This window comes from Stomoxys calcitrans, chromosome 4 (assembly GCF_963082655.1).
Source record: "Stomoxys calcitrans chromosome 4, idStoCalc2.1, whole genome shotgun sequence".
Taxonomy (NCBI): Eukaryota; Metazoa; Arthropoda; class Insecta; order Diptera; family Muscidae; genus Stomoxys; species Stomoxys calcitrans.
Genome location: NC_081555.1, coordinates 151,142,959 through 151,162,137, shown reverse-complemented (window position 1 = coordinate 151,162,137; position 19,179 = coordinate 151,142,959). Strand labels below are relative to the sequence as shown.

General features: G+C 39.3%; 2 protein-coding genes across 2 annotated transcripts; both read right to left on the bottom strand.

Annotated features, from left to right (window-relative positions):
• Nucleotides 1-791: 791 nt before the first annotated feature.
• On the bottom strand, nt 792-4,873 carry LOC131997049 (uncharacterized). The gene is made up of 4 exons (XM_059367315.1): nt 4,821-4,873; nt 2,480-4,763; nt 932-2,071; nt 792-809 (listed from the first exon to the last, which is right to left on the bottom strand). Exons 1-4 carry the CDS (start codon nt 4,871-4,873, stop codon nt 792-794), a joined length of 3,495 nt encoding a protein of 1,164 aa, XP_059223298.1.
• A 5,094-nt stretch (nt 4,874-9,967) lies between these two features.
• On the bottom strand, nt 9,968-13,942 carry LOC131996862 (uncharacterized). The gene is made up of 3 exons (XM_059367021.1): nt 13,866-13,942; nt 10,260-10,439; nt 9,968-10,186 (listed from the first exon to the last, which is right to left on the bottom strand). The coding sequence occupies exons 1-3, from the start codon at nt 13,924-13,926 to the stop codon at nt 9,969-9,971; spliced, it is 459 nt and encodes a 152-aa protein (XP_059223004.1). The 5' UTR covers nt 13,927-13,942; the 3' UTR covers nt 9,968.
• Between the last annotated feature and the right edge of the window lie 5,237 nt (nt 13,943-19,179).

The following is a 19,179-nucleotide window of genomic DNA, read 5'->3' as shown; positions in this document are numbered from 1 at the left end:
GTGCTAAAATAGTGGCAAATTGCTCAAATGTAAACCTGTGGGCACCTGCTACCCTTTTAAAATGGAGTTTGAAGCTCCTAACAGCAGCCTCCCACAATCCTCCCATGTGTGGGGCGTGAGGTGGTATGAAGCTCCATTCGAAACCATGCGTGGAATATCTATTCGACAAATCTGCAGATGCATTTTTTATAAACTGTGAAAATTCCCTGAGAAGCACTCTACTAGCGCCTACAAAATTCCGACCATTATCCGATACTACCCTTCGGGGTAGTCCTCGCCTCCCAACAAATCGAGCAAAGGCGGCCTCGAATGCCACAGACGACAAATCTGAGCACGGCTCTAAGTGTATGGCCTTCGTTGAGAAGCACACGAACACTGATACGTATGCCTTGGTCGAAGGAGCTTTGCGTAAATATGAGCTTTTCAGGTCGAATGGACCTGCAAAGTCTATGCCGGTCACATGGAATGGTGGCGAGATCGTACACCGATCAAGTGGTAATGGTGCCATCATTTGGGTACAGGATTTGTGTTTGAACACAACACACGTCTTACATTTGCGTATAATAGACTTAACCCGGGGTTTCAGTCTTGAAATGTAAAATTCTGTCTGTACCATTCTGCACATTAGCGTGCAGTCTGCGTGAGCCAAAAACTTGTGAAGATGAGACAGGTAAAGATGGCAAAACCATGAATTGCCTGGAAGTACCATTGGGTGGCGTTCGCTATATGGAAGTGTTGATTGCGACAAACGCCCATTAATTCTAATAATCCTGGCATCATCAAGAAATGGGTTAATTGTGCTCAAAGAGCTTTTTGGGGAGATTTGGAGACCTTGAGAAAGAGCATTGTATTCGTCCTTGAACCCGTATTGCTGAGCCGTGAGTATTAACCTTCGCTTCACAAACAAAATCTCCTCGTAGCAAAGACTCACACTGGAGAAATTCGCAGTCGATCTAGTTGTCGGATGTGTCCGGTGATAAAATCGATAAATATATGAAATAACTCTTAAGGCTCTATCGTATGAAGAAAATCTTTTCAAAATTTCAGAATCTTCTGATACAATGTGAAAGGTTTGTGCAAGTCCCTCCGGTGGTCCCGGGAGTGTTATGGGAACCATTTCTGGCCAAGAGGACGAAGTGGCAGTCATCCACGATGGTCCGTTCCACCATAGCTTGGAGTTCGTAAGATCTCGAGGACTACACCCACGGGTACCAAGATCCGCTGGATTGTCGGCAGTAGGAACATGACGCCATTGGGCATTGGGAACAAGGGAATGAATCCTTGAAGTCCGATTCGCGACAAATGTCTCCCAAGACCATGGAGGTTTTGATAACCACCCAAGTACGATCGACGAATCCGTCCACAAGAAGGTGTGAGCGATTTCAAAATCAAAAACAGATAGAATATAATTCACCAGCTTGGCTAGTAGCTCGGCTCCAATAAGCTCCAAACGTGGTAAACACACCGTCTTCAATGGAGCTACCCTACTTTTTGCAATCAGTAGGTTGGAGCAAGACTCAAATCCCGAATCAACCACTATGTACACGCAAGCGCAATATGCTGCTTTAGAAGCATCAGCAAAGCCATGGATCTGAACGCGATCAGATGGCATATATCGAATCCAGCGCGGTATTCTTAGGTCAATAATATGGGAGAAATCTTTCATGAGACCCTCCCAGGTTAAGTGTGACTCCTCGCTTATGGGTGAATCCCAATCCAACCCTTCAAGCCATAACTGCTGCATTAGTATCTTGGCTCGTATGATGACTGGAGTTATCCAGCCTGCTGGATCAAATAACTGACTGACGGCCGACAGCACCTTTCGTTTAGTCAGGGTTGTAGTTGTGTTTATAGGATTCAGCGCGTAAGAAAAACTGTCGGTCAAAGCGTTCCACATTACTCCAAGAGTCTTTGTGGAGCTTGTCTCATCCAGTCTCAAAAAATTCAGGTCATACATGTCTTCGGGAGGCAAATGATTCAAAAGTCGAGAATTATTGGCGGTCATCTTCTTTAACGGGAAACCCGCAGATTTGAGAGTAGTTATCAACTGGGTTTGGAGATCGATTGTCTCCTGTAAAGAAAAACCGCCAGAAAGTATATCGTCCACATAAGTTTCTTTCCTTAATGTGTAAGATACTTTCGGGAACTGTGTCTCACAGTCGGATGCTAATTGAAGCAAAGTACGGATCGCCAAAAATGGGGCGCAGTTTATACCAAAAGTTACAGTACGTAGTTGGTAATCTTTGACTGCGCTATCAGATGTTTTCTGATATAGAATTCTCTGGTATGGCCGATCAATTGGGTGTACTAAAATTTGCCGGTACATTTTCTGTATGTCACCGCTGAAGACATATTTGTATTTCCTCCAATTTAACACAGTGGTTATCAAATGTGTTTGAAGTGTGGTCCCAGTCAATAAGACGTCATTAAGAGAGAATCCAGATTTGGATTTTCGGGACGCATTAAACACAATTCTTACTTTCGTACTTTTATGTTCAGGTCGCACCACAGCGTGATGGGGGAGGTAGAAAGAATAAAACTTTCCGTCAGAGAAAACCTCTTCGGAAGATGTTTCTTCCATATGACCCATTGATAAATATTCCTCCAAAACCGAATTGTATTGAAACTGTAGTTCCGGATTTTTCGACAGAGTATTCTCCATTCTTGTTAACTGCCCGAGGGCGAGGAATCGCGATGATCCGAGATGAATGGAATTTGAAAACTCTTTTTTAAATGGCAGTCGTACAATGTACCGACCGTCGGGTCCACGTACTGTGGTTTTAACGTAAAATTCCTCGCAGAATTGATCTTCCTCTGAAATTGGGGGTGAAGCGGGAATATCTTCCAATTCCCAAAATTTCTGCAGAGTTTCATTGAGAGCGGTGTTCTCAGAGGGTAAAACATTGGTCGTGAACGCCTGAATTTGTTCCGTCCTCATGGGGCCGCTGAGGACCCAACCAAAAATAGTATTATAGGCAGATGCGTCCCCACATATATTCTTCTTAATTCCATCGATGTTGAGATATTTCTCAGAGTCATTGCCCAAAATCAGATCTATCTGTGACGACTTGTTGAAAAAAGGATCTGCTAAATCAAGTTCACTTAATTCCTCCGGATTTGTGATCGAAAATGAGACGGAAGGCAATTTCTGGGTTACCTTAGGGAGCACGATGGCATTAATGGCTATTCGAAGATTGTATCTTGAGGAATAAAGTACCAGTTCACATTCCTTATTAGAAGAAAGTTTCTGTTCCCCTATACCGAAGATATCAAATAGGGCTCTACGATAAGGGATTTGAAGCAGATTTCTGGCCTTTTCTGACAAAAATGTGCGTTGGGAACCAGGGTCTATCAATGCTCGAAGAGTGAAAAGCTGTCCTCCATGATCAACTTGCACCATAGCGGTGCGAAGCAAAATAGTTCCATTGCTTGAAGCAAAATTTGCCTGTACCTGAGCACTGCGTAAAAGACCTGATGATGATGGATTGGATGTGTCCTCCGCCATACTATTCGGATAACGACGAGGTTCCGTCGTCACAGGACCATCTTTAACCCTATTACTCTCAGACTCGACTTGTGACCTCTGCTTCAAATGGAGCAAGGTATGATGTGATTTCTGACACACCGAGCATTTGTTCTTGCTCTTACATTTCTGTTTCCTATGAAAGGTAGACAGACAGTTATTGCAGAATTTGTTTCTAAACACGAAGTCTATCCTTTCTTGTTCTGTAAAACCTCGGAATTTCGAGCAAATGCGTAAAGAGTGATTCTCCTCACATAAAGGACACGAAAGATCCAGTTTTTCCTGAGAATGGTAAGCCTGAGTACGATTAACCGGAGGAGAAGGCTGATTATAGCCATCTTTTGTTGAACGGATACTGGATAAACGTTCAACAATTTCATACCTATCGATGAGGAATTCGTCCAATTGGGACCACATCGGCAATTCACTGTGAGAGCTTAGGGACTGTTCCCATAAGGATAATGTCTTATCCGGAAGTTTCGTCGAAATCAAATAAATCAAAATAGGATCCCAATACTCTACTTTAACATCGAGTGTCCTAAGAGTGGCAAGACAGTCATTCACCGTCGACTGTATTTTCTGGACCGAATCACTAGTCTCTACCGCTGCCACTGGGATATTGAACAAAATCTTAAGTTGGTTGTCAACCAACACTCGCTTATTCTCAAAGCGAGCTTTAAGAGCCCTCCATGCCAATTCAAAATTCTCATCACACAAAGTGTATCGTTTGACTATGGCACCAGCAGAGCCCTGAGTCTTATTCCTCAGGTGATACAACTTCTGTGCCGGAGTAAGTTTTGGGTGGTTCACATAGACCGCCGTGAACATATCACGGAAAGATGGCCATTCCTCGTATCCCCCTTTGAAAACCTCCGTATCGCACGGAGGAACCTTTATGTAAACATTGGGTGAATCATTCGAGTGTGGCTCTAAACCACCGCGAGGGATCGGGAAATCATTCGGAGTTATGCCTATTCTGAAAGCCTCTACTCGAGGATCGGAAGAAGATGTTATCTTCGAAATATCGAAAAGCCGAGATCTAGACCCATAGTATGCTTCAGAGCATACATTAAAATTGATCTTAGCTTTATCTCTCACTTCCTTGGTAACAGACGGATCAGATGACAGCATTATGGACTCATAGGAAGAATTCAACTTCTTCCATCTATCTTCAAGATCCTCCATTTTTGCCTGTACCAATGACTCGGTCTGCTGGATCAAATCTATCTTCTCTATATAACTGCAAAGCATCAACAAATGGTCGTAATAAAAATAAAATTTACTCTCTACCACGCACATCTTTCTATTCTCGCCACCCGTGGTACTATCGTCCAAAGAATCGTTAGACATATTCGTATGTTGACCCAATTATGGTCAGCACAGATCCTTTGAGGAGAAAAATAATATCTCTATATCGAGTCGGTAATTAAACGCGAAATAATGATAATGGACAGCACACTGCCCTAGGACCTACACGATCCCAACTAAAATTCACTGATGAACAGTAAGCCCTTACCAATTCCGTTCAGTGTGACCCAAGCCAGACAGACAACAATAATTCCGGTGTGATCGACGAAATCTATGCACATTTCCCAAAGAATCCGATTTAATAAATTGTCTCAAAAAAAAAAAAAAAAAAATAGCCTCTCAATCAAAGCTTACCGGAAAACTCTGTCTGCATACAAACAAAGGGTCTTGCTAAATAAAAAAAAATTGTTTGAGCCCAATAGTCTTTAGGTGGCTATGAACCGCTATATATAATAAACAAAATGTTACAAGCGGGGAACAAAATAGTGAGTAATTGTAAACCATATGACAAAATCCAAAATTAAAAGTTGGAAGGACAATTTTGATGAACTAGTTTCGGGTGACTATGAACCTTTGCGTAGCGATGAATTTGAATTTACTTCTAGTGACAGCAACTAATTTAAATTCATTTGATTGTAAACCACATTATTTTCCCAATTTAAATGAAATTGGCATGTTATCCTAGATCTATCCCGATATGCAATAATAGGGGTAACAGTTTCTTTTGTACTGTTGCTTAGAAAAAATTATGTTTCGATTAGATGTGGAATCGGAATCTCATTATATTATAACGTGATATGTTCGTGCGATGATTTGTCAAGAAAGAAGAAGAAAGGCGATGAAAGTAAGTGTAATGAAAACAAGACAAACGTAAATAGTTGTTGCCATGAATATGTATGTATCAATGTCTTACAAAATGGATTACTTCTTCTTGAAAAAGTGTTTGGTCAAAGATATTTCCTTCACATTGATCTTTGTTTACAAATGAGAAGATTAACGAAACAAGATTACCTTTAATGTGATGAATTGTGGAATTTTAATTTTCGCATTGTTGGTTAATACGAACGAAATATGCGCGTTTTTTCTTTTTTTTTTTTTCGTTTGGTTTTTTTTTTTTTTTTTCAATTCTTTCTGGACCTTTATAGTCAAACCGCATCACTAGTTATTGGACAGAAAACATTCCTGCAATTCATTATTTCCTTCCTTTTCTTAAGTTTAAATGTTTAAATGTAAATGGTATCACAACGATAAAATTTGTCATAATCTTAGCAAAAAGAGGAATTAATACAGAAGAAATTAGAAACGAAAACCAAAGAACTGACCAAAGAGACTGGCGAAAGAACGAATGGAAATGAAATTAAAAATATGATGACTTTTGGGAAATGATAGACAAGAGCCAAAATTTGCAATGGGAACGAATGGGAATGATGTTAACATCATAATGACGTTTGCGAAATGGTAGATATGAGGAAAATAAATTTGCAGGTTATGTCTTGTGGTATACGAGCCGCTATGTTTGCGAATTTTTAGATTTCTTCTGTTCGATTTGCAATAACGGTTTCTTACACTTGCACTTCTTAATAATGTTACTTTTGCAGATTATGTAACTGGAGATTTTTTACCACAAGGCACGTGTTTTATTCAATTTTTCCATAAACCATATGCATATATATATATACATAATTATCGCAATTTTTAATTACAGAATTTCATACACTGAATTTGCGCTCGTTGTAATTTTCCACGCACATGTATCACATCTTTTCCCACATGTATAATATCTTTGCCGAATTTTGGTGAGTTCTAAAGAAACTCACTTCACTAAATTTTTTAGACTGACAAAATACTCTAATTTAACGGATCGGGTAGGAATTTTTCGATCTATGATTTTCTGAACAGGTTTTCTTTTTCTTTCTGTCTTTCGCTGCTTAGTTCATTTTTTAACTCTTTAAACATAATCCCTGCAAATGTTCACAGATGCACTCTTAATACACGGACGGACTGCAAACTTTTATTAAATTATTCTAAACCACTTCTTCTAATTGCTTCCCTATTAAATTTGGCACACCGTATCAATAACTGCACACCGGCTTCTTAACAAAGTTGTTTAGCTTACCGTACCCGAAATGACACTGACAAGTGATATTTCATTCCGTTTAGGGTTTACCTCATTTCTCTATGTTGTGGGATCTTCTCTGCTGCTGAATTCGATTCTCTTGCCGAGAGGACCATGAATAGAAATGGGACAAGGAGAGTGTGGATCAGCGCCAACTGTCGCTACGATGGAAAGCTGGACACACGACTCCAGAGGTTGTTGTTCCAATTGTGGACTGTATATGGATGTCACAGAGGAGATTATCTTCCACACGGTAACGTTAGCAGAACCAGCTGATGGATTCAATGGCTTAACGACACGGCTTTATGTCAGGTTGGGTGAAGTTGATTTCTCGAGCAATGAAAATCACCATCCAACTCACCAAATGGTATAGAGAAAAAAAGAGTAGCACGAGCAGGTTAGAATCCAAGTTGGTTTTATTTAAAGATGATAAGTTCTCACCAAGTGGTTTGGTTTGCGGCTGCCAAGCAAGTGGCAGATTGACAATTTTCTTTCAACTAGGAAACCTATCGACTTTATTTTATTTCATTTTAGAACTAGTTGAAGTTTAAACAAACTTTGACATTCTTGTCGATACTAATTTTAGTGCAATTTGTACATTTTCCTAATAGTTCAATTTTTAATTCATATGACTTTCAAACTATGTTTCGGTTAAATTCAAATTAAATTCATATAATACATTAAGGCTAAACAACATGTTTAGACAGACCGATCTGCCGATAATGGGTCTGAAGCCCATAAAAGCTTTATTTTTTAACCGATTTCGCTGAAATTTGAAACAGTGAGTAGTTTGAGGCCTCCTAACACAGGGCGCATATATGGTTCAGATGGGACTATAATTAGATATAGCTGCCCTATAAACCGATCTCCCAATAAAGGGCCTGAAGCCCATAAAAGCTTTATTTTTTAACCGATTTCGCTGAAATTTGAAACAGTGAGTAGTTTGAGGCCTCCTAACACAGGACGCAAATATGGTTCAGATCGGACTATATTTAGATGTAGCTGCCATATAGACCGGTCTGCTGATAAAAGGTCTGAAGCTCATAAAAGCTTTATTTTTTTAACCGATTTCCCTGAAATTTGAAACAGTGAGTAGTTTTAGGCACCCTAATATAGGACACAAATATGGTTCGGATCGGACTATATTAAGATATAGCTGCCATATAGACCGATCTCCCAATAATGGGTCTGGAGCTCATAAAAACATAATTTTTTATCCAATTTCACTGAAATTTGAAACATTGAATAGTTTTAGGCCACCCGCCGTCCGACCCAAATATGGTAAAAATGGGACTGTATTTAGATATAGCTTCCATATAGGGTCTGAAGCTCATAAAAGCTATATTTATTACCCGATTTTGATGAAAATTTTTTTTTTTTTTTTTTTTTGAATTTTATGTGTGTTTTATTTAAACTTTCGTATAGTTCTTAAAAATCGCCTTTTTTATTACCACTTTATCCACACTCGATAAACCAGTCCTTATATCCGAGAGCACGTCCAATACATCTGATACAGTGGACAGGATTCTGCCTGTTTTATGCCTTATCAGCATTTCCTACCTTGGTCACTTTTCAACCAAGTTTCATAAGAATTCTGTCACGTTCAATACCTCTGATAACGTGGACAGGATTCTGCCTGTTTTATGCCTTATGAGCATATCCTACCTTGGTCACTTTTCTACCAAGTTTCATAAGAATTCTGTCAGCTACCAGGATCCAAAAGAGCGTTAAAATGACCCCTCCCAAAAGGGCTAAACTCGTGCACTCATCCCTATCGACGTGTTGCCCATACTGGCCATGATCCTGCAGTATATCAGGGTACACTTATAAGGCAAAGTGCCAATTTGCTAAGTTCGGCCGGGTCGAATCTTGGGAACCCACCACCATGGATTCTGCTAAAATATGTAGCTATATCTGGTTATGGACCGATTTGGACCGTACTTGGCACAGAAGTGAAGAAGTCAAATCGGGAGATGGGTTTATATGGGAGCTATATCAGATTATAGACCGATTTAGACGGTACTTGGCACAGTTGTTGGAAGTCATAACAGAACACTAAATGCAACATTTCAGCCAAATCGGACAAAAATTGCGGCTTGCAAGGCAGGGGCTCAATAAGTGATATCGAAATATCGGTTTATATGGGAGCTATATCAAGTTCTTGACCGATTTAGACGATACTTGGCATAGTTGTTGGACAAAAATTGCTGCTTCCAGGCACTCAAGAATTCAAATCGGGAGATAGGTTTATGTGGGAGCTATACCCAAAACTGAACCGATATGGGCCATATCGGTTCAGGGTAAGTATTCCTTAAGCCTCTCCCCACCTGACCCTTGAATTCGCAACCAGGAATGAGCATCCCCAAAAAATGATGGAGTGCATCGTGTGGTAAATCAGTCCCCACACGATACACTTCGTCTGATATCATTAAGTTATCCCATTCCCTGTCAGTAAGCTTTTGCATTCATGTTTTGTTTAGCTAGAAACTATTGGGTTGCCCAAAAAGTAATTGCGGATTTTTCGGCGTTGACAAATTTTTTCACAGCTTGTGACTCTGTAATTGCATTCTTTCTTCTGTCAGTTATCAGCTGTTACTTTTAGCTTGCTTTAGAAAAAAAAGTGTAAAAAAGTATATTTGATTAAAGTTCATTCTAAGCATATATAAAAAATCCGCAATTACTTTTTGAGCAACCCAATATATCAACCAACCATTATAAACTTTAAATTTTAAAAAATTTCTAATTCGATTTAATTGAGTTCACCGCTGTTGAAAAAACTGAGGAATAGGCGGTTTATTAGCTGCTTATAACCTTATCGCACAAAAATATTTGATTATTCTTACGAATCACATGTGTTGTGATAATACAACGAATCATTTGTTTGGAAATGAAGACTTTGACGTTATTATAAAATCCCTTTCTTTATTTAAAAAATATATTGAAAATTTGATCATTAATTTGGCTTTGTAACGAAAGCCTTTTTTTCAAAATAAAAATTTTGTAATATTTTTTCCCACTTGCTTAAGCCCAAATGCGACGTGAAGCAATGCCCATGATAACTGTGGCGGCAATAGCGAAGACATTTGTAGTGGCGCGATTAGCTGGATTGCAATAATCCCGGTTATTGCACTTATTGCACGATTGTTTAGTGGCTCCAGGAGCATGCATTTGACGCAATGGTAATTCGCAAGCGTTTATATTGTTGTACATGCAGCCTTTAAAAGCAAATTTGCCCTCATCTAAAAGAAAAAAACGAAATTTTAGAATAATCACATTATAACAACAATATTTTACAATATGTTATTTACTTACAACTTTCAATCCTCTCACTAAAACAGTCCAAATATTGACTTGTTAATGTTGTATTGACCCCCGTGTGATGGTAATCCAAATAGAATCGTGCGGTATTGGCCATTGTGGCATTACATTCTAATTTTGCAGGCTTCTTACAGGATTCTTCATTGTCGCAGATTAGACATCTAATAGCAAAGCCTGTAATAAAGTAAAAGTAAAATTGTGTTAAGCTTGGCTGCGACGAATCTTATATACCCTCCACCATGGGTCTTGTTCGAAAAGTTCAATATACTCTTATAGTCCAAAACTATCGGAAAGAAAATTTGCAGATCAAAATATTGGTTCTTTTTTGGCAGATATATCCAATTATTAACCGATCTGAACCATATTAACGTCGGATATCGTGAGGCTCAGAAAAACTCACTGTTTCAAATTTCAGCGAAATCGAGTAATAAATAAAGCTTTTACGGGCTTCAGACCCTTTATCTGTCGATCGATCTATATGGCAGCTATATCAAAATATAGTCTAATCTGAACCATATTTAGGTCGGGTGTCAGAAGGCTTAAAATATACCACTGTTCCAAATTTCAGCGAAATCGGGTAATAAATAAAGCTTTTATTGTCTTCAGACCCATTATCGGGATATCGGTCTATATGACAGCCATATCTAAATATAGTCCGACCAGAACCATATTTAGGTCGGATGTTAGGAGATCTTAACCTATACACTGTTGCAAATTTCAGCGAAATTGGGTAATAAACAAAGCTTTTATGGTCTTCAGACCCTTTATCGGGTGATCGGTCTATATGGCAGCTATATCTGAATAAAGTCCGATTCGAACCATGTTTGGGTCAGTTGTCTGGAAGGCTTAAACTACTCACTGTTTCATATTTCAGTGAAATCGGATACAAAATAAAGCATTTATGGGCATTAGACCCTTTATCGGCAGATCGGTCTATATAGCTGCTATATCCAAATATGGTCCGATTTGGCCCGTTCAAGAACTTAACCAGCATTCATCAAAAACACTAATCTGTGCCAAATTTCAGCTCAATATCTCAAGTTTTGAAAGCTCTGGAGTGATTACAACAGACGGACGAACAGACACACGGACATCTTTAAATCGTCTTGGATTTTTACGACGATCCGAAATATATATACTTTGTAGGATCGAATATTGACATATCGATGTGTTGCAAACGGAATGACTAAATGAATATACTCCCTATCCTATGGTGGTGGGCATAAAAAGGCGTTAAGTTCGGCCGAACCGAACATTCAATACCTACCCCATCAAGTATGTATGTCAACCACCTTTCGTCATAATCGGGTGAAAAATTCATAATTTATGCCCCCATAGCAGCTATATCGATATATGGTTCGATTTGGACCAAATTCGTTACGGACATTAAGTGGTCTAATAAGAACAAGTCCCCATAGCAGCTTTATCGAAATATGGTCCGACTTGAATCGAATTCGGTACGGACATTGAGTGGGTTAATAAGTAAAAGTCACTGTTCAATTTTGTAGAACAAAATATTGGTCGTTTTGGTATCTATATCCCAATATAGACCAATCTGAACCATACACATAACGGATGTCGATAAGACTAAGATAAAACACTGTGTCAAATTTCAACGTAATCGGATTATAAATGCGCCTTTTATTGGGCCAAGACTTAAAATCGAGAGTTCGGTCTCTATGGCAGCTATATCAAAATCTTAACCAATCTGGGCCAAATTGGAGAGGGCTGACGAAGGGACTAACACAACTCACTGGCCTAAATTTCGGCGAAATCGGACAACAAATGAGGCTTTTATGGGCCCAAAACCTAAAATCTAGAGAATTGTCTATACTACAGCTATATAAAAAACTGAACCGATCTGAGCCAAATGGAAGAAGGATATCGAAGGGCCTAACACTACTCACTGTCCCAAATTTCGGCGAAATCGGACAATAAATGTGTATTTTATGGGCCCAAACCATATATCGAGAGATCGGTTTATATGGCAGCTATATCCAAATCTGGACCGATCAGGGCAAAATTGAGAGAAAATGTCGAGTGGATTAACACAACTCACTGTCTGAAATTTCAGTAAAAGCGGAATATACATGTGGCTTTTGTGGGCCCAAGACCTTAAATCGGCGGATCGGTCTATATGGGGGCTATATCAACATATAGTCCATCTTCGAACTTAACCTGCCTATGAACAACAAGTAAGAGCGTGCTAAGTTCGGCCCGGCCGAATCTTACATACCCTCCACCATGGATCGCATTTGTCGAGTTCTGTTATTGGAGCAGAGTTCGAAAACTGCTATTGGAGCTATATCAAATTATATTCGGATTCGAACCACAAATGAATGCCGAACATTGTAGAAGTCGTTGTGTAATATTTCAGTTCATTCAGATAATAATTGCACCTCGTAGGGGCTCAAGAAGCAAAATTGGTAGATAGGTTTATATGGGAGCTGTATCAAGCTATTGATCGATTCAGACAATATTAGACACGTGTGCTGAAAATTATGAGAGAAGCCGTTGTACATTTGAGCCAAATCGGATGAGAAATGCGTCCTCTAGAGGCTTAAGAAGCCAAGATCCCAGATCGGTTTCCATGACAACTATATCAGGTTATAGAGCGATTTCAACCATACATAGCACAGTTTTTGGAAGTCATGACAAAACACTTAATGCAAAATTTCAGCCAAATCGGATGAAAATTGCGCGTTCTATTGGCTCAAGAAATCAAGATCTAAGATCGGTTTATATGACAGATATACCATATTATGAACCGATTTGAATCGTACATAAAACAGTTGTTGGGAGTGATACCAAAACACCACATGCAAAATTTCAATTAAATCGGACGAAAATTTTGCCCTCTAGAGGCTCAAGAAATCAAGACCCAAGATCGGTTTATATGGCAGCTATATCAAAACATGGACCGGTTTGGCCCATTTACAATCACAACCGATCTACACTAATAAGAAGTATTTGTGCAAAATTTCAAGCGGCTGGCCTTACTCCTTCGAAAGTTAGCGTGCTTTCGACAGGCAGACGGACAGACGGACGGACGGACGGACATGGGTAGATCAACTTAAAATGACATGACAATCAAGAATATATATACTTTATAGGGTTTCCGAGGCATATTCCGAGGTGTTACAAACAGAATGACGAAATTTGTATACCCCCATCCTATGGTGGTGGGTATAAAAATCTACTGAGTTTAAATCACATGTTACGGCGATAAAGAGTGTCGAAGACCTTTGAGTGATCAAGTGGAAAGAGAAGTCAGACCTTATTGTCATCCATGTCACTCCTTATGGATTCCGAGACATCGATCAAGGCGGTGATATAACTGTGGTCAGTGCGAAATCCTGATTGCATATCAGTTAACAACGATTCCTGCGATATTCAAGCATATGTTCGTGCATTACTTTTTCAAAAACCTTATAAAGGTAGCAAAAAATTGCTTTACGGCGAGACTTCATATTAGTTTTAGGCACAGGCACAGACACAATCTTAGCATGTTTCCATGAAGTATAAAATGTACTCGAGCTCGGCATCGTATTGAAAAGGTAAGCATAATGTGGTACTAGTTGTTTTGTTTGAAATACCTACTGTATGTGAAGCAGCAAAATACCACTATTGTAATGGCAAATAGATTTTTTAAAGATCTCATTTTTAAAAGGTACTTGAGAAATATTTTGAGCAAACGTTGCTTTACAAATGCACCAAAAAGACTGGAACTGTGTTCAAAATTGGGCTGCTAACACATTGTTTTTAAAATCTAAAAATCACCTTACCCCGGGTCAAGCAAACCACATTATAAATGATTGTGAATTGATAGCCATTTGGAAGCTATAAAAGATAAGATCTTATCACATGGGTTTCTTTAATAGCTGCAATACAATAACAAATACCTACCATATAAAATTCCTATCAATAGTATGCGATTACATAACACTGAAGATTATACACAATTAGTGGAAAATAGTGGACATTAATATAAAATCTAATGATAAACAATGAGTTGAGTACGACCAAGCAGAACAAACACTTGAAAACTCTATTCTTATAAAGGGTGGTTTTCAAGAGCTATAGAAAAGTTAAAGAAAACACATAAACTCTGGTTACCCATCATATCGGGTTTCTGTGAAACATCTTTCAACAAAATCCGGTGAAAATTGCATACTTTATGTCCCATAGCAGCTATATCGAGATATGGTCCGATTTGTACCAAATACTAACAAGTAAAAGACATTGGTAAATTGTGTATAACAAAATATTAGTCTTTTTTGTAGCTATATCCGAATATAGACCGATCTGAACCATATACCACACGGATGTCGAAAATCCTAACATAAGTCACTGTGTCAAATTTCAGTGAAATCGGATTATAAATGCGCATTTTTTGGGGCCTAGACTTCAAATCGAGATATCGGTCTATATGGCAGCTATATACAAATCTGGACCAATCTGAACCAAATTGAAGACGAATAGCGAAGGGCCTAACATAACTCACTGTACCAAATTTCGGCGACATCGGACAATAAATGCGCTTTTTATGGGCCCAAAACCTTAAATCGAGAGATCGGTCTATATGGCAGCTATATCCAAATCTGCTAAATTGAAGAAGAACGTCGAAGAGCCTAACACAACTCACTGTCTCAAATTTTGGCAAAATCGGACAATAAATGCGCTTTTTATGAGCTATATATAGACCTTGCACAACTCACTGTCTCAAATTTCAGCAGTATCGAAGAGCCTAACACAACTCACTATCCCAAATTTCAGCAAAATCGGTTATTAAACGTGGCTTTTAAGGGCCTAAGACCCTAAATCGGAGGATCGGTCTATATGACAGCTACAACCAAATCTGAATCGATATAGGCTAAATTAACGAAGGAAGTCGAAGGGCCTAACAAAAATCACTGTCCCAAATTTCAGCAAACTCGGATAAATGTGGCTTTAAGGGCCTAAAACCCTAAATCGGAGGATCGGTCTATATGACAGCTACAACCAAATCTGAACTGATTAACGAAGGAAGTCGAAGGGCCTAACAAAACTCACTGTCCCAAATTTCAGCAAAATCGGGTAATAAATGTGGCTTTTAAGGGTCTAAGACCCTAAATCGGAGGATCGGTCTATATGACAGCTACAAAATCTGAACCGATATAAGCCAAATTAACGAAGGAAGTCCAAGGGCCTTACAAAACTCACTGTCCCAAATTTCAACAAAATCGGGTATTAAATGTGGCTTTTATTAGCCTTAGAAATCGGCGGATCGGTCTATATGGCAGCTATATCCAAATCTGGACCGATCTGAGCCAAATTGAAGAAGGATGTCGAAGGGCCTAATAAAACTCACTGTCCCAAATTTCGGCGACATCGGGCAATAAATGTGTCATTCATAGACACAAAACCTTAAATCGAAAGATCGGTCTATATGACAGCTATATCCAAATCTGCACCGATCTGAACCAAATTGATGAAGAATGGCCAAACGTGGCCTAACACAACTTACTCTCCCAATTTTCGGCGACATCCGGCAATAAATGTGCCTTTCATAGGCATAAAACCTTAAATCGAAAGACCGGTCTATATGGCAGCTATATCTAAATCTGGACCGATCTGGGCTAAATTGAAAGAGGGATGTCGAAGGGCAGCTATATCCAAATCTGGACCGATCTGGGCTAAATTGAAAGAGGGATGTCGAAGGGCAGCTATATCCAAATCTGGACCGATCTGGGCTAAATGGAAGAGGGATGTCGAAGGGCAGCTATATCCAAATCAGGACCGATCTGGGCTAAATTGAAAGAGGGATGTCTCAAATTTCGGCGGCATCGGACAATAAATACGCCTTTTATGGGCGCAAGACCCTAAATCGAGGGATCGGTCTATATGGCAGCTACAATATATCCAAATCTGGACCGATCTGAGCCAAATTGAAAACGGATGTCGAAGGGCCTAACACAACTCACCGTCTCAAATTTCAGCAAAATCGGATAATAAATGTGGCTTTTATGGGCCTAAGACCCCAAATCGTCAGCTCAGTCTATATGGGGTCTTTATCAAGATGTAGTCCAATTTAGCCCATCTTCGAACTTTACCTGCTTATAAAAAAAAAAAAAAACGATCTGTGCAAAGTTTCAGCGTGATTTCAACCGACAGACGGACGGACATGGCTAGATCGTCTTAGATTTTTAAGCTGATCAAGAATATATATCTTATATCAAAAATTCAATCTGTGTTTGTTTGTTTGTATATTTGTTTGTTTGAATGTCGGTTTGTTTGCTTGTTCCGTTTAGACAAAAACAAGTAAAAGCGTGCTAAGTTCGGCCGGGCCGAATCTTATATACCCTCCACCATGGATCGCATTTGTCGAGTTCTTTTCCCGGCATCTCTTCTTAGGCAAAACAGGATATAAGAAAATATTTGCTCTGCTATTAAAGGGATATCAATATACGGTCCGGTTTGGACCACAACTAAATTATATGTTGCAGACCTGTGTAAAATGTCAGCCAATTCGTATAAGAATTGCGCCCATTGGGGCTCACGAAGTAAAATAGAGAGAACGATTTATATGGGATCTGTATCGGGCTATAGACCGATTCAGAACATAATAAACACGTTTGTTAATGGTCATGAGAGGATCCGTCGCACAAAATTTCAGGCATATCGGATAATAATTGCGACCTCTAGGGGTCAAGAAGTCAAGATCCCAGATCGGTTTATATGGCAGCTATATCAGGTTATGAACCGATTTGAACCTTATTCTACACATATGTTGAGAGTAAGAATAAAATACGTTATGCAAAATTTCAGCCAAATCGGATAGGAATTGCGCCCTCTAGAAGCTCAAGAAGTCAAATCCCCAGATCTTTTTATATGACAGCTATATCAGGTTATGAACCGATTTCAACCATACTTAGCACAGTTGTTGGATATCATGACGAAATACTTCGTGCAAAAATTCATTCAAATCGGATAAGAATTGTGCCCTCTAGAGGCTCAAGAAGTCAAGACCCAAGATCGGTTTATATGGCAGCTATATCAGGTTATGAACCGATTTAAACCATACTTGGCACAGTTGTTGGGTATAATAACAAAACACGTCGTGCAAAATTTCATTTCAATCGGATAAGAATTGCGCACTCTAGAGGCTCAAGAAGTCAAGACCCAAGATCGGTTTACATGGCAGCTATATCAGGTTATGGGCCGATTTGAACCATACTTGGCACAGTTGTTGGATATCATAACAAAACACGTCGTGCAAAATTTCATTCTGATCGGATAAGAATTGCGCATGCTAGAGGCTCAAGAAGTCAAGACCCCAGATCGGTTTATATGGCAACTATATCAGATTATGGACCGATTTCAACCATACTTGGCACAGTTGTTGGATATCATAAGAAAACACGTCGTGCAAAATTTCATTCCAATCGGATAAGAATTGCGCACTCTAGAGGCTCAAGAAGTCAAGACCCTAGATCGGTTTATATGGCAGCTATATCAAAACATGGACCGATATGGCCCATTTACAATACCAACCGACCTACACTAATAAGAAGTATTTGTGCAAAATTTCAAGCGGCTAGCTTTACTCCTTCGGAAGTTAGCGTGCTTTCGACAGACAGACGGACGGACGGACGGACGGACGGACGGACGGACAGACGGACGGACATGGCTAGATCGACATAAAATTTCACGACGATCAAGAATATATATACTTTATGGGGTCTCAGACGAATATTTCGAGTAGTTACAAACAGAATGACGAAATTAGTATACCCCCCATCTTATGGTGGAGGGTATAAAAACCGTTTTAACCGATTACCTTGAAATTTTCACAGATTGTATAGGTTGGTCTGGAAGGAAACATAGGCTGTATAATTTTTTGATATCGGGAGGGGGGCGGACACTCCCCTTACCACAAAAGTACTACTCAAAAATAAAAGTAGACCGATAGGGACAATATGGGATTCAATTGAAAGGCATTCACGAGTAGAGCACGAATTTCATAATAAAAGTGGGATCCAAGTACCTGGGGGGCCGCCCCAGCCCCGAAACCCCTTAAGCTGGGTTTATTTGACGATCATGACAATATGGGACTCAAATGAAAGGTTTTTAGGAGTAGATTTGGAATAAGGTCAAAAAATAGGATTAGGCTTTATAATTCATTGATATCAGAAGGGGCGGACCCTCCTCCGTTACCCCAAAAACACCACACAAAATCTAAAGTGGACCGATAAGGACAATATGGGTATCAAATGAAAAGTATGCAGTGGTAAATAACGAATCTGGCATACAAATTCACCCAGAGGGCGCCATCACCCCCCCCCCCCCCCCCCCCAAACTCCTCTAAATATACATATTTGAAGTTCATGTCAATATAGGATTCAAATGAAAAGTATTAGGCAGTGGATTACAAATATGGCACAAAACATAAGGTCCAAGTAATGGGAGGTCGCCCACCCCCAAATACCCACCAATAGGGCATATTAGCCGACCATGGCTATGGACTCAAATGAATGATTCTAGGGAGTAGTAGATTGTGAATATGACATAAAAATTTGCGTTCAATTCCAGGTGGCGCTTTTCCTTCTAAAAATACGTCGAATGGGTTATTTGACCTATTATGACAAACATTGGGCTTTATTTCATTTTTTATTTGGGCTTTATTTCCAAAAGTTTGGAGTTTATTTCATAATTTGATTTGGGGTTTATTTCATTGGAGGTTATTTCAATGTGCCAAAAGTTTTAACCCCCCAGAATTTTTAAAATTTCCTCAAGCCTTTAAGAAATCTGGACTGGCTTCGTAAATGCCTGATAAATTCACAAATAGATATAAATCTCACATAAATCGAATTAACTTCTCTATTCTCGATATCCCCTCTCTTTGTCGGACGTTTTTAGTTGTTAAAATATCTAA

Bases quoted from the DNA above. Each gene is read 5' to 3' on its own strand.
- LOC131997049 (XM_059367315.1), bottom strand. From the start codon at position 4,873: ATGTCTAACGATTCTTTGGACGATAGTACCACGGGTGGCGAGAATAGA. The intron at 4,764-4,820 runs GTGCGTGGTAGA...GATGCTTTGCAG, and splicing joins GGTGGCGAGAATAGAAAGAT to TTATATAGAGAAGATAGATT. The intron at 2,072-2,479 runs GTAAGAATTGTG...TTTTCTTTACAG, and splicing joins CTGAACATAAAAGTACGAAA to GAGACAATCGATCTCCAAAC.
- LOC131996862 (XM_059367021.1), bottom strand. From the start codon at position 13,926: ATGAGATCTTTAAAAAATCTATTTGCCATTACAATAGTGGTATTTTGC. The intron at 10,440-13,865 runs GTAGGTATTTCA...ACTTTATTACAG, and splicing joins ATTTTGCTGCTTCACATACA to GCTTTGCTATTAGATGTCTA. The intron at 10,187-10,259 runs GTAAGTAAATAA...TTTTTCTTTTAG, and splicing joins TAGTGAGAGGATTGAAAGTT to ATGAGGGCAAATTTGCTTTT.